Genomic DNA, 16,981 nt, shown 5'->3' on the forward strand with positions numbered 1-16,981 from the left:
GGCATTGGTACAATATCTTTCAAATTGAATAATGGATCAGAAGTTGATATCCATGACATCAGGTACATGCCTAGTTTAAAAAGAAGTTTGTTGTCACTTGGAAGTTTTGAGAAGTCTGGTCACTATGTTGGGTTGAAAGATGGTAAAGCAAAGGTGGTAAAAGGGTCTCTTGTTGTGTTAATTGGTACAAGAAAAGGCAATAATACATATGTTTTAGATGGTAAGTAACACAAGGTTCTGCTTGTGTTGCAATGTCTAATACAGACAGTTTTTTACTTTGGCATAAAAGACTTGGCCATCTGAGTGAACAAGGTCTCATAGAATTAAGAAAACAGGGATTATTAATGAGTTTAAGGTTAATGATGTTGGTTTTTGTGAGACTTGTGTTTTAGGAAAGAAAAGGAAGGTTCAGTTTTGGAAAGGAAGACATATTTCTAGTGGGATATTAGATTATGTCCATTCTGACCTTTGGGTGCTGCAAGAGTTAGTACCATGGGTGGTGCTAGTTATTTTCTTTCCATTATTGATGATTATACCAGGAGAGTATGGGTCTATATGTTTAGAATTAAGAATGATGCTTTTAAGAAATTTGTTGAATGGAAGACACTAGTTAAAACTCAAACAGAAAGGAAGCTTAAGAAGTTAAGAACTGACAATGGATTGGAATTTTGTAGTCATGAATTTAATCAGTATTGCAAGAAGTATGGTATAGCAAGGCATTTGACTATACCGTTTACTCCCCAACAGAATGGTTTGGCAGAGAGGATGAATAGAAATCTGTTAGAAAGGCTTAGATACATGAGGTTGAATGCTGGTATGCCTAAGGAATTTTGGGGTGAACTTGTCACTACTGTTGCATATCTCATAAACAGATCTCCTTCTAGTGCGTTAGAGATGAAAACTCCAATGGAAATGTGGACTGGTGAAAACTCCATGGAATTTGGATATATTATAAGGGCAATTTTGTCATTACTGGTTTATTTAGTCATTTAATTTGAAAATGATATTGACCACCTGAAAATGATATTCCCCACCTCTTTGATTTGGTTTTCTAATGTGATAGGCCCATAAAAAGCATGTTGTAAGAAAGCCCAATTAACCAAAATGATTCATCTTAAGAATTCTTACAATCTCTTAAATGCATTGTTTATCAAGCCCATAAAAAAAATCCGTCTCTTTTATTTTCAACTGGGCTCGAATTCGATTAATGGGCCTTAAATTCATAACTTTTATTGGGCCGCGTTTAAAAGTTTGTTTTTTAAATGGGCCCACTTAATACATCCATTTCTCTTTTTCTCAATCTTAATTGATTTATATGTTGTGTCACCTCGTTCCTTTTGTATTGAAAGGGTTGTATATGCACTTGAACTATGCTTTTTCCCTGAGGTTACAGTTCATTATGTTTTGTTCTTAAGTTGCTTTTTAATCAGTTTATATATTACTACATATTAGCTAATTAGATGCTTGCTGTTGTTTTGAACTGCTTTCTGGTCTGCATGCTTTTAAGTTGGTTATTTTTAGAGCCCTCGGGACATCATTTGTTTATTGCAAGTATGTTTATCGATTTATTTTGCAGATAAATAACGTCAGATGCATAAGGTCCTACCACATCGTACATTGGAAAACCTTCTTGCCCATATATATCAAGAATTTGAAGAACAAATTGGATTTTGAACGTGAAATCGCAGCCAGTGAGGATATAGCATGTAAGAGTTGCTACAGTGTGCATTACTAGTAACTTGTACAATACAATCAATCAATGCCGATGCCGATATCCATGGCTTGAAGCCTTGAGAGTGTAGGTGGTTTTCATTGTTGTTTCTATTTGTTAACATTCGTCCACAAAAGTATGCAAATGCTGATATCAATAGCTTGAACGTTTAAATTTTTCTTGTTTTTATATAAGTTACAATTTTCACAATATTGAAAATTATAAGGAGATTTATCTGCTAATTAAGTGTAGTTGATATCTGATAGAGTGACCTGTTTCAAATTCAAAACAGATTGGGTTAGGCAGCTGGTCCTTCCTGACCAACAATATACAAGTATACAACACAAACTGAAATCTAAACATATTGACACTGCGCCATTACCCCACTACAACAACAAGGGTTTTTTAGTACGCACAAAAGCGTCCTAAAATGCTATTTTATAGGACCTTTCATTTAATAGAACCTACGAGAAAAACGTTTCATGTAAAAGGGTCGTAATAAGTCTCGGAACTCAAAAAACGTCCTGATATCCCAAATAAGATTATGAAACCAATTTTATGGTCGCATAATATATCCATTAACAACCCAAAAAGCGTCACAATAAAAACATATTAGAACACTTTTACTATATTTTGACATGTGCTTACCTAATTGTAAACTTTTGATACACATACAAGCGTCCTTAAAAATTAATTTATAGGACCATGATGATGCAACATTATAGTACCAAGAAAATGGTCCTAATATCCCAAACAAGATTATGAAACTAAATTTTATGGTCGCATAATATATCTATGAACAACTTAAACGTCCTAAACAACATATTATGACACTTTTACAATGTTTTAACGTTTATAAAAAAAATTAAAAGTCCTAACAAATCATATTATACAACCATTTTTTAAACGTCTACACACACAATTTTACTATACGGTTATGGACATCTAAATATTGAAAGAAATAAAACTTCATTATAATAAAAAAAAAACTAAACATAAATAAGTTATTGCATTATCCAACATAAACTATTGTAACATTAAACAAAAAAAATTAAAAGCAATAAAAGAAATCAGCACCATAAATTCCCGAGTCATCATGCGTACGTCCTCAATACTCACGGACTACCTACAAATAAATCATCCATGTATAAGCATTAAGTTCCATGTTATTAAAATTATTCGTATCACAAGTTTAACAAATACATACATAAATGAATGGCAAGGTCATGCGATGGATGCACCAACTGTGGAAAATAACCCATATGGTCTCACCAACTTTTCATCTATTTTTATTGGTACTTTAACATTTACCTCACACCATTTTGGTCCAATCTCTGTACCACCAACTAGCTCATTTGGGTTCAAGCTCTTCACCCATCCTCTTGCTAAGGCTCATTAGGGTTTATAATATTTTTGAGTAAAACTTCATCTCCGATCTAGATTTTAGTTTTCAACAAACAGTTATATATTAAACTCGAGTCATTATAGTGCAAAAATCATTTAAAAAAAGGTTTTACACTAGCAGGCTAACATTTTATAGAAAAAATAATATGAAAAAAAACATCAATAGACATTCTGCAATATGAAAACATGTATCAGTACCAAGTGATGAGCTCTTATGAACCTGCAGGTCCTACACCATGAAAAATTATAAGGTAATCACATATAAAGCGTGAATATAAGTTGTATCGTACCAGCCTCGCGAATAGAAATAATGAGCTTTGCAATACAATTTGGCAAAATTACATCCCCGTAACAAAAACAACAACATCTATTATATATTGTCATCAAAAAAAACAAAAGTAGAATAAATTGCAAAATATAGTTCCCAACAAATAGATTATTCTAAGCCATCTAATCAGGGTCTAGAAGCTTACCAAAATAGTCAAAATATCATGTTTATTGACAACTAAGTATAAAGATAAGATATCTTTCAGATAGTGGATTCAAAAACAGCATCCACTTTGAAGCTACACCAAGTGAACACCACATTGTAAAACAAGAATTGCCCTTCTATGTGAGTAACTATTGCTTTCAACCAGACGTGAAAATCTACTTTTCATTCCTATATTATCAGATCGACACTGTGCCATTACCCAGACCAAAATGCTGATTTTTCTTTAAAATTCCACAGATTTCATGGTGTCGTTTTGGCTTTCAAATTACAGAACATTATATTGCTTCGGAGATTGCTTCTCATTAAGATGATCGAGAGGAACATTACATTAAGGAGATCTTTAAATAAATATCCATGTGTAAAATCTAACTATCTATCTAATCTAACCATACTATTAAAAAAAGACATTGTATTCTTGTAGAACCATTAATATAAAAACACATCAACATGTAGTATTTACTAGACAAATCACTGTGGTTCATAAATTGAACATTTTATATTGCTTTGGATTTGTGAACATATGGAACATAAATGCACTTGTACACAAGTACGTTTTTATTTATTGTTCCTATAGAATTCCCTCTCTGAAGCCGAGAGCTATATATTAGAACAAAGATTCATATTACAAACTTAATTCCATAAAATGATTAAAACATTACAAGGTTTAACAACTTAGTATGAATTTCCAATAAACTTTTTGCTAAAACAAATGCCCTTTTAAACCTTTGAGCACTCTTTCATTTCTCATCAATAGTCTTGATAACCTAAGATATAAGAAAAAAAAAGTACGTTGAGCATATTGCTCAGTGAGCAGGGAAATATAAATAACAAAAAGTAAATACAATGCTAATTAATTTAATAATAAATACACAGTCGAACTAATTAAAACATTCTTTAAGCAATGATTCACTTCTATCATCTACATGGTTAATGAACAATGAAATTATTCATTTCTCCGATATATTAATATTGGAAGAAAGGTTTTAAAAATACCAAAGATCGATCACGACATATCCTAAAATACTGAGTTACCTATTGATCTTAGAATTAGAAACAGATCAAAAGCATAACAAATATGTACACACAACCCTTCATCAAAACAAAACAAGTTATGAAGAAACAGTTAAATTGTTTAGAAAGAAAACATGCATTCTAAATTAATTATATTAAACATATTGTAATTTAGTTAGCCAAATGAGTAGCAAGTAATATAATACCCTATTCAGTTTGTATTCAACAAAAATATCGAATTTTTTTTATAAAATGGGTGCGTGTGAATCCCTGGAAACAACCGAATCAATTGAGGGTAGAATCACTAAATTTTAATATAACGAACTTTAATATAGATTCAGTAAACTCGTATTTAGATATTTTTTGAAAATTTCTAGAACTTAGCTAAATATTTCTAGTGTCAGATTCTTACAGTTTTTCCTAACTTAATATACACCATCACACTGCTATTATTTCAGTTATACAATTCATAATTTTGACAATTATGTGAAAGCTTATGCTATGTGAATCAAGGAATGTACGTACCTCATTTGAAAACATTCCTCCTTAGGAGAGCAATATTGAGTAGGATTGGTACCACTAACCATTCATAAACATTTTCAAGAGTCTCAAAGTAAAACACCCTCCACCTCCTTAAAAATAAGTAATCATTTAATATACATTGAACTTTGTGTTTTCAAACCATGACACTTAAAGAAAAACGAAAAGAGTATTACAATAAATAAGCATTGAAAATTAGCTAATAAATTTTAAAAATGAACATTTGTAAAAGAAAATATATGCAGTTTTAATGGGACAGAGGGATACTTAGGGTTGGAATTTAAAAACAGATTCGGAGTCATCGGTCCATGTCATATCGGTAGTTAGTGGCCACACATCTCGTTATAATCCTGATTTTTATTTAATTTAACCGCATATTAACGTATACTTATCTACAGGTGCTCTTATGGTCAACTTTGCTTGCTGCAGATTTTTTGCCCCGAAACTTTCATATCAGTTGCCAAGGGTTAAACTATAGATCGCATAATATTTTTAGTATCATTTTCTTAATAAAATAATCTGCTACATTATCTTTTCTATAAAATAATCTGCAACACATACATGTAAGGAAAGCAAATTATGTTGTGTGGGCCTAAAAATAATCACCTTAAAAATGGCATACCAATTTGGTTGAAGTATTTCATTTCATTGAGTAGCTGGTTGCAACTTTAAACTTCTTAGTTATAAAGCCCCACCCTCAGGTGTTATGCGTTACATGACGCCTAGTCAAATTACAAAAACAGGGTGTAGTCATAAAGTCTCACCCCAGTCGTTATTCAACACGTGGCGCCCAGTCACTTTTACATTTTTTTTTAATTTTTTAAAAAAGAATAATCAAATAACAATAATATCTTATTAAATAAATATTACACTAAAATAAAAAAAACTACTCGCTTTCATCGTCTTCGTCCTCGTCGTCGTCATCATCGTCTTCATTGTTGCCTTCGTTTTGATTCTCGTTTTCACCATGCAAACGCCGATCTATCCAAAGATGTTGAACCAAATCTCCCTTTAGTGCGTTATGTATCTCTTTTGACCGCACGAAATCCGAGTTTTTGAGTCTTTTCTCCATACTCGCTGGAGTTCTTGGTAGATCCGGGTCCGGTATAAACGTTGGACATATTGTTCTTCCCTCGTCATCGATGATCATGTTATGCATTATGATACACGCATACATAGCACATTTCATTCTTTCTAAAGACCAAAGAAGACAAGGATTTTTAACAAAATGTCATCATTGTTGAAGAACACCAAAACACCTCTCGATATCTGTAACATTCGTCAATTTTCAAACCCGGAACCTGACCCATTTTTGGCTTTTGATGTAACCCGAATTGTTTCAAATCGTTAAAATAATTAATATTTTGTGTTGATTACCTTTATATAAGGTGTATTTTTCGTTATATATAATGTTACGTGTGTTATAATCCATGTCCATTTTTTTTATCCTTTCATCCACATATGTATTTTAATTATACATGTATACACTCACTTTCGAAGTTTGAACGTGTGTCATCGTTACTCGGAGTTTTCAAAGTTTACGTGTTGTTATAATTATAGTTTTATAAAATCATTTAAAAAGAAATATAGTTTCATAAAATTTGAAGGGTTATATTGCAACTTTAGATTGAATTGTGAATTATAGATGGAGCGTCAATTGTGTACATTATTCATAAATTTTGACTTCTGTGTTGGATATCGTATCCGCCGCCGCCGAAACTTTTTCCGGCAGCCATACCTGTCGCAAATCCAACTCAATATCAGGTAACAAATACACCTTCCTGCTCGTCTCGTTATTTTGATAAAAAGCCCTATTGCTGTATTTGTTAATCGTTAGTCTAGAGATTGAATTTCAGATTTAAAATTTAATGGTTTAATAAACCTTTGAATGTGAGAAAGAAGATATCTGTTGGTTTAGTTCTCAATAAATAAATTCAACTTAAAACTCTTTTTATTATTATTAATATTAGCTCTTTTTTTTATTTAAAGATATAGTAAATTGTTTGAAAATAATCTTAGCAGATTTGTGAGCTTGTTACTTAAAAGTCATTAATACTAAACTGCTCAATATTATTATTATTATTATTATTATTATTCAATCGCTTCATTTAATTGATGAAGTCTTTTATTTTATTATTATTATTATTATTATTATTATTATTATTATTTTGTTTTGATAAAACAAATATAATATTTGTTGGTAGTAAACTATTAAAATAAGAACATCAAAACCGATAACAACCTCAAACTTTCAATTTTGTTACGAAAGGGCTATAAAACATCAATCGTTGTAAATTTTATTCAGGCACTAAGTGTCTACGAATTTAAACCCAATGATAATTATAGGTTTCGCAACGCTACCCTCACAACAAGATTTCACTTTCAGTTTGTGTCTTCGTCATCTAAAGCCTTCGCGTAGTCGACTTTACAACCTTAAGAACTTTTGTGAGGATCATTTTAACATCTTATCAGGTGAATAATCACATCCTCTTTTTCCTAATTTTGTTTTGGGGGCACTATGCGTATTAAGCTATTTACTATTATTATATAATCTCATTTAAACACAATTCCCTTATTTGCGTGGTTGTGATATTGCTCGATTAATTATTGATTGCTATATGAGTTATGTGTTTACTGCTTTTATTGTTGGTTGGTATCTCATCCTCATCCTCATCCTCATCCACATAGTATGATCACACGCCGTCCGAGTAGACATGTCCGTATTCTAGTGGCATGATCGAAAAGACAAATTTAGTTGTTTATATTAATTGATGCTATTCACATACGCAAGGAATTGGTTATTTCTCAATATTATTATTATATTTACACCAAAATGTGAATTACTCGCTCAGTTGTTGACAAATTACTTTTACGCATATTGCATGATGTTATAAGATGTTATTTGAAGTGAAGACATAGATTTAGACTTTAGGCTAAAGACTATAAAGTTAAATATTGTTGTAATTTATTTGTTTTAAATATTTTGTGTACTTTGATATGAATGAAATAAATTAGATATTGACACTTATTATTATATTAGTGTCTTTGAGCTATATGTTGCGCCCCAGCATGTTCCGCCGTTAGGTTGGGGTGTGACAATATCCTTTCTCGCATACTCTTGCACTTTCTTAAAATACTTTTTTTTCATCCAACGAGTCTCTGAATGTTTTCACGATTATCGCATACTCTGGATAGATTCCATCACCCAGATAGTACCCATGATGGTAGAAGTTATCGTTAGCCCAAAACAAAGCGACAGGAACGGTCCCAGATATGTAACTCTCCATCACAGGCGACTGCTCTAAGACGGTTATGTCATTGTTGGAACCGGGAACACCAAAGAATGCCGACCAAATCTAAAGGTCGTATGAAGCAATCGCTTGAAGGCTGACGTTGGTCCCATTTGGTCACCTCGTATGTATTGGCATCGCAGACAATTAGCCATTCCCAATGCATGCAATCTACACTCCTATCATGTCGGGTAAACCATGCACCCTTGTATGCGCCTCGTAAACACGTTGTAGATCGTTCCAGTTAGGCTCTCTCCAGGGCCGGCTCTGAAAAGCCGAGTTATTTTTTGGGCCAAAGGCGAAAAATTTTCCGAGCCTTAAGTAAAAGGAACATTTTTTTGGTTTTAAACAATTTAATTTTAAGTGGACTTACTTAATTATGATTTGAGTTGTGTAAAAACTTGTGTATAAAAATAAACATAAAAATGTCTCAACTAAGACTAGAACCCATAACCTCTTAGTTAGAGGTCATACCTATTTGCCACCAGACCAAGCTAGTGGTTATGAAATTATGTTGGAACATTGATTATACATAATATTTTTTCATAAAAATGCATATATTTTTTTATTTAAAAATAATTTTCGGGCCTAGCGAGGTGTCGGGCCAGTGGCCGTCGATTACCCGGCCACACCCCTAGGCCAGCCCTGGCTCTCTCAAATAATGTGATCCATATAGTTTCAATATTCCTATATTTTACACAACTTTAATAAAATAATTGATTAATATATGGTAGAATAGCCCCTCATTTCTAAGTGGGCATATCCTATAACATAAAAGAAAGTAGCATGCGCATTTTAAATTTTACCATTTCCTAATCTCATGCTACCACGAGAATGTTAATTTGAGTTGACAAGTGGTTTAGTAAAGTAGAAAGATTAGGATTGACTTCTATTTCTCAAATACCAATTTTAACAACTTTGGGTGGTTATAGTTTAGTCACATAACCTCCCCTCGGTTGATTTAAGTAGGTTATAATTACACATTCCGTTAAAATCTGATTTCTTTAACTAGCATGATAACCTAAGCAATCGTGTTAACGATGTTATTTCAGAATTACCAAAAGTAGATAAATAGATCATAACTTATATCTCATCATTTCTAAGTACAATATAAGGATCCATGTTTCGATAAGTTATCAAAGTATTCTATCTTTCAAGAACATGAATCGATCGTGAATGATTGTCAATATGATTGTCAATCACCAACTTTGAATTGTTGATTTAAGGTCTTCGGGTTCTTGTATCTCGGCGAGTCGCCGAAGTAATCCGCCATAAACCGGTTGTTGTCTTCGGTACGATCTTGTTCGATATATACTCTTTTTGAAACAGGGGTGGTGGAGATCTAATCGCACTCGTAACAGAACTCATATAAGTTGTCGCGAGCACAATCGCACTCGTAACCGCCTCGTTCTCCGCCGCGTCTTCGGCTTGTTGGTCGGCCCCGAAAAACTGATTATATATAGAAGTAGGAGAATTCATTTATAGGGAAGTTGTTGTGAAGAAATATAGAGTAGAAAGAAAGATTTTATAAATTTGATAAGTTTTGATTGGGGATGAAGTTGGTAAATATATAAAAGAGTAAAGTGTCATTTTCGTCCTTGTGGTTTGACAACTAATGCGAATTTAGTCCAAAAAGTTTATTTTTTGCATATGGGCCCTCCACGTTTCCCAGTTCTTGCTAATTACATCCAAATCACTAACCCCGTTAAATTTAATCGTTAAGTCAGGGGTAGACATGTATTTTCACTATTTTTTTATTATAATACTAATTTCAGTGAATTGCGGTTTTTGTCCTTGTGGTTTGTCCAAATATGCGGTTTTAGTCCAATAGTTTTAAGTTCGCAATTTTTTTCTTGTAATTTCATTTCACTTGCAATTAAACCCAAATTTATTAGTCTCGTTAAGTCTGGTCGTTAACTTATTTGCGTACCTTTAACGTGACGACCAGTTTTGTTGTTTTTCTCCTCAAATAAACCACGGTCCTAATTCGCAAGCCCTCTCACGTGAGGGACACGTTGATGAGTTTAACGACCAGACTTAATGATTAGGGAATTCGGGTTTAATTGCAAGTGAAATGAAACAATAGAGAAGACAATTACAAATTGAAACTAATAGACTAAAACTGTATATTTGGACAAATCATAAGAACAAAAAACGCGGTTCACTGAAAAAGTATTATAATAAAGAAAGAGTGAAAATACATGTCTACCCCTGACTTAACGATTAAATTTAACGGGGTTAGTGATTTAGATGTAATTGGCAAGAACTGGGAAACGTGGAGGGTTCATATGCAAAAAATAAACTTTTTGGAATAAATTCGTATTATTTGTCAAACCACAAGGACGAAAATGACACTTTACTCTATGTAGAAAATAATAATTATTTTTTTATTATTATTAACGGTCATATGACCGTTGTAATTGTATAATTGTTTTTTTTTAATTTCGTCCCAAAACGCCGGGGGCGGTGTGCCCCGCGTTATAGCCCAAAACACCGCGGATAAAGCTCCACTACGGCCGGTCTTAGTTTTAAACAATACAACATAAATATTAGAACTAAAACAATAAAAAAAATAAACAGAAACGAGGTACGTACTTAGTGAGAGCTCCAAACGGTTGTTTGAGAGATTAACAACTTCCAAACTTGAATGAACTGTTCCAATTGTTTGAGCAACATGTCCAGACAGAAAGTTATCTGAGAGATCCAGAATCTGCACACTTTTGGGAAACGTAGCTAGTGATCCCTCAAATTTGTTCGAGTTCATCAACAGGATCCCGTCCTTTGTAGAGTTGCTACTAACGAAATGAAACTGTGGCAGTTTGCCACCGATCTTGTTATTGGACAAATCCAAATAATAAATATGATTCAAGATGCTCTCAAACCACTCTGGTATTGCATCTCTAATACTTGAGTTATAAAGATCTAACATTTGAAGATTTGTCTATGTTTGAAGCTAATTCGGGAAGTGGGGTCCGATGTTGCATGAACGCGCCTCAAATATCTGCAGCTGGAAGGGAGGAATCCAGCGAGAGCTGAAATTCAATGCTAACGAATTCCACGACAGCTTTAAATAATTTAGTTTCTTTAACTTTGTGAAGTGGGTTTCAGAAAGAGGCCCAACCAATGAATTATTGGAGAGACGTAGAGTCTTGAGCTTTGAAATTTGCCAAAGACTCATGGGAATGTTCCCACTCAATTGGTTATCATAAAGATACAAGTCTTCTAGCCTGAAGAGGAGTCCAAGGCTCATGGGAATTGGACCAGAAAACGTGTTCTGTGAAAGGTCTAGACGAACAAGGCTGCTTAGATTACATAATAGATTCGGAATTGAAGTTTCAAAGGAGTTGAATGAGAGGTCGATGGAAGCAAGAGCGTTAAACCTTCCGAAAAATTTAGGAACTCTACCATGGAATAGGTTTTCTTGAAGGTTTAGATGCACGAGGCCACTAAGGTTTGATAACCATACATGAATGGTGGAATTGATGTCATTCAAAGAGTGGTCGAGTGAAATAAGAGACGTGAAATTGGCGAATTTAATGAAAGGGATATAACTAATATCAGACCATGCCAGGTTTAATGTAAGCAAAGAAGGGAGCATGTTAACTGAATGGAGCCAATCAGTATGGTTACCAATGGTTATCCCTGATAAATCCAAGTACGCAAATGACGTTAGCGAAGACAACCACCCCAAGTCATATATGCTTGTTTGTGAGTATTTACTATTACCCACATGTTTATGATGATCATACTCTACAAACACATTCTTAAAATCAAGATATTGTAACCTTGAGATATTTCCTAGATGATGAGGCAATTTTTAAAAAAAAACTGAGCCTGGCAAGTTAAGGTATTCCAAACATTCAAACGATCCTAAGAGCTCAGGAATTTTCCCTAAGAAGTTGTTTATGCTCAAGTCCAAGTAACGTAAATGCTTCAAGTTCTGTAGGGAATGACTCAACTCACCTCCGAGCAAATTATAACCGAGCCGAAAATCTGCCAGAGATCGAAATTCAAGTTTGACAACATGACCATTTCGACTGTCACACCCAACTCCATGCCATTCACAGCATTCTAAGCATTATATATACTTTGGGTTTTACCTTATTAGTTATTTTATCGTCAACTCTGCTTGGCTGCAGGTTTGTAACACGTCAAGCCACATGCCACCAGGAAGAAACAAATATCAAACATAATTTCATTATTGCTTACTACATACATCATTTGAAAATAAAATACAAAATATTTTAGTGTGTTATGGTTACATGTAACCCTAGTTTCTTTATTCACTCCTCACTTTCCTTCTATATATTCTGTTGAAGGATGATCCTAAACTCCACATGTAACACATGGGTTTCTTATGCACATGCATTTTTATTATTTAATTTTGTTATTTAAGTTTGTTTGAATTATTCCTTTGTTTTAAACGTTGTAACTTACCTAGTCTTCAGGAGGTTAGTTGCTAGGTTGTTATCTCTTGTTATTTAAGGGATCCTTTAGATCTCAAGAATGTACGTTCTATTTTTCTCATTCATTAATAGGAAAGAAACCCTTGCTACCTTTCTTGATCTTTATTCATCTCAAAAGCCAACAGATTTATGGTATCAGAGCAAGGATGGAACAATAGCAAGCCATCGGTCCGCCATCTCAGGGTGTTTGGATGTTGTGCGTATGGTTTACTTCTGATGTGCTAAAAGTAGTTATAAAATAAATAACTACAATTATACTAATCTAGACACTAAGTAATACTCTAGACCCTTAAACTTAACTTAAACTACTAACCGGCAAGTGAACCGGTCGACTCTAGTACAGCTAAGTAAGTCCGGATATCGAACCCACGAGACTCTTCAAATTACGAAACTAAAAATAGACTCAATTACAAGACACGACTATTTATTAATAATATTTGAGAGGGATTAAACTAATTATTAAAACTCTAATAATAATTAACTAATGATTACTTAACTATTAAACTAATAATAAACTAATTAAACATAACCCTAATTAATATAATAATAATAAAACATAATCATTAATTATTAATTAACTAATAAAACTTAAACCCTAATTAGTTTTAACTACTAAACAATTTAGAAAACTTGGATTGATTCAGATGATTAAAATAACTACCCATGCCGGAATCCCCAAAGTTACGATTATTAATTTAAATGGAAAAACGCAAGTTATGGAAACGGAATCATAAGATAGACCCTTGGCAGAAAACCCGAAAAGGACCCTTGAACTTCAAGAAGACGCCTATGGATTTCTAACAAGTTTTAAGGCTCACCAGTTTTATATTAAACTTCCTTACGGTTATTTAATTGTTTATGTCTAAGTATCTTTTATAACGAAAACCTACCTTACAGCGAGGAATTCAAAAGATAGCAAAGCAAACCCAATTAATTTAATAGACTAAGCTGACAATCAAATTTAGACGGACTCCTTACGAAGAACTAAATCTAGCAATCCCGACAAGCAAAATCTATTAATAGTCTATCACTTTACAGCTCTTTAGACTAGCAGCTCACTTTTATTTGTTTAATTGATTTTATTGTTTCTATGATATTAATCAATATCAATCATAAACTAGTCAAGAACACACAGTAAATGACCTAACAAAACCCTATCCTATGAAACAATCAACAAGGGCAATGTGAAATAATAAATTCAAGTAAACAAAACCAAGCAATCATGCGCATCAACTAAATAAAACTCAACCGTTTACTTAGAACATAATATCCATAACGAAACGAAAATCCAAATAAAATCAAACCGAACTAAGGTTCATCACAACCTAGGCAGTCTATAGAATTTAGCCTAGCATATTAAAATCTAAATCAAACAAAACAAATAATAACGAAAACATGATGAAAGTATAAGAAACGGGGAATCGAAAATGATAAAACCCGTAAACTCGAACGTGAACGTGTAGCTCTTCACCGGATGTTCTCTCGCCTTCAAAATCACCAACAAACTCATAAATAGCTCCAAGAACTCTCCAAAATCGGGTGGTGGCTTTAGGTTATGTCAGGTTTAAGTTAAAGGTATTTAAATACCCAAAACAAGGCCCAACAAGTAACAAAAACGAACTAAAAAAAATCATCAGCTATGCCTAGGTGCCGCGCCAAGGGATTTTTGCCTTTCCACTAGGCACGGCGCGGCGTGCTTCTCCAAGGGGGGCGGTCAGACCGGCCCGGTCTGACCGGTTCTCTGTTCCGGTTCTTCCTGACGCGTTCCGGATCTCCGTTTTGGCTCATTTTTCGCCCTTTTTCATCACGATCAAACCCCGGAACCTACGAAACATAAAAACGTTAGTAGTATACAAATCTCGACTAAAAACGAACAAAAACTATTAAAATATTAATTAAAATATACACGGGAAACATAAATATTTAGCATTATATCAAATATCCCCACACTTATTCTTTTTTCGTCCCTGAAACGTTAGTAGTATACAATTCTCGACTAAAAACGAACAAAAACTATTAAAATATTAATTAAAATATACACGGGAAACATAAATATTTAGCATTATATCAAATATCCCACACTTATTTTTTTCGTCCCTAAAATATACACGACAACACCAGATATTTCAGATTCTTTAGTTTGCTAGTGTGTGTTTCAGAAAAAGGCCCATGGAATGAATTGTAGGAGAGAACTAAATTCTTGAGGTTTGAAAGTTGCCCAAGTCTCATGGGAATGCTCCCACTTAATTCATTGTAACCAAGATCTAGGTATTTAAGCCTCGAGAGTAGTCCAAGGCTAGTGGGAATAGGACAAGAAAACATGTTTCCAAAAAGCTCCAGATCAACGAGGTTGCTCAACGTGCCAATACGATCAGGAATTCTACCATGAAAGTGGTTATCAGAAAGGTATAGATGCATAAGGCCAATAAGGTTTGATAACCAGATGGGAAAGGTGGAATTGATGTAATTGTAAGAGAGGTCGAGTGAATTAAGAGACGTGAAATTGGCGAATTTTATGAAGGGACATTTGTGATCTCACATTCTGCCAGGTTCAACGTAAGCAAAGAACGGAGCATGTTAACTGGATGGAGCCAATCAATACGTTTACCAATTGCTATCCCAGATAAATTCAAATACCTTAATGACGATAGCGGAGACACCCATCCCAAATCATCCAACATAAAACTACTAGAGCAAAGATCAAGATATTGTAACCTTGAGAGATTTCCTAGATGATGAGGAACTAGTCCACCTAAACCCGAATCTGATAGATCAAGGTACTTTAAACGTTCAAACGATCCTAAGAATTTAGGAGTGCTAGCTGAGAAGCCATTCCCACTCAAGTCCAAGTAATGCAAACGCTTCAAATTTTGTAACGATGGACTCAACTCACCTTGTAGCATATTTCCACGAAGATCGAGCATGACAACATGGCCATTTCGACTGTCACACCCAACTCCCTTCCATTCACAACAATTTTCTCCTTTCCATGCTGACAGAAGATGATACGTGTCTGTGAGGCTTTGTTTAAATACAAGAAGAGATTTCCTCTCTCGTTGAATACATGATGTAGCATTTGAAGAAGTGGTAACGATGCTTGTGCTGATTATCAGAAAGAAGAGAAATATGAAGATGACAAGAGAATTGGTAATTTCCATTTTGGAGTAGGATAAAGTTAAGTCTCACACTCAGGGGAGGATATCATAAGCTATTTTTGTGATGCAAAAATAATAATTACTTAACACTAAATAAATAATAGTAAATAAAAATTAATTCCCACTTATTCTAAAATAAAACTTCTTTCATTATATAGAAACATAGATATTACATCAACATAGCAGGTAGGCGGGCAACAAGCTGCGCCGCCACCCATTTCTGAATTGCAAACCCTAACCTGCTAAAGACATACCCCTGCCCCTTTAGAGTTGACACATTGCTATGCACAACCCGTTGGACCCTGGTTAGAAAACGGATAGCTTCCGGTGCCAAGGAGCCAAAGGTATCAAAAGCCAGATGGACAAAAACATGTTGGTTCTCTTCGCAGGCTTTAGCATGTTTCTCCACCTTCTTCGTTTCAGACCTTTTCATTACTTGTCCAGCTACAAACCCATTATCCCTCAAACCAGCTAAGGGAGATACCCCTGTGAGGTCAACACAGGCGTGTTTTCCCCTGGCCCAACCAAAGACGAGCAAATATGTCGGTCGTAGAGTGGATCTCCCTTACGTGGGGTCTGTAAGGAAGTTTACGGGGGCTTCCTTTTTAGCTGATATCCCAGCTCGCCTTAAGATGTCCCAAAGAACGTCCCGCACCCAATCATGTCGGTATTTGAACCCAGGCATCTCCTTGCAATGAACCGCATGCTCTCCGAATTTATCCAGGCAAGCCTTACGGCAGATCGGACATGTTTCGTCTTCTGGGTAAATTGGGACTATCAAACGGTACTTAAGAATGGCCCTATACTCGACCGTTGACATGCTTTGGCCCAGGCCATCAATCGGGATAATGGTCAGAAAATCTTGGGCATGAGGACCTTGTAAGCATTCAATAACCGCCTTCTGTCGGGGG

At 34.3% G+C, this 16,981-nt stretch overlaps 1 protein-coding gene across 1 annotated transcript; it reads right to left on the reverse strand.

Moving 5' to 3' along the window:
- Window positions 1-15,428: 15,428 nt before the first annotated feature.
- Window positions 15,429-16,073, reverse strand: LOC143565641 (receptor-like protein EIX1). Its single transcript, XM_077052547.1, has one exon. It carries the CDS (start codon window positions 16,071-16,073, stop codon window positions 15,429-15,431), a length of 645 nt encoding a protein of 214 aa, XP_076908662.1.
- Window positions 16,074-16,981: the final 908 nt, after the last annotated feature.

Source organism: Bidens hawaiensis, unplaced genomic scaffold, assembly GCF_021521415.1.
Source record: "Bidens hawaiensis isolate Kalapana, Puna unplaced genomic scaffold, B.hawaiensis_p1.1 tig00022500_1, whole genome shotgun sequence".
NCBI lineage: Eukaryota > Viridiplantae > Streptophyta > Magnoliopsida > Asterales > Asteraceae > Bidens > Bidens hawaiensis.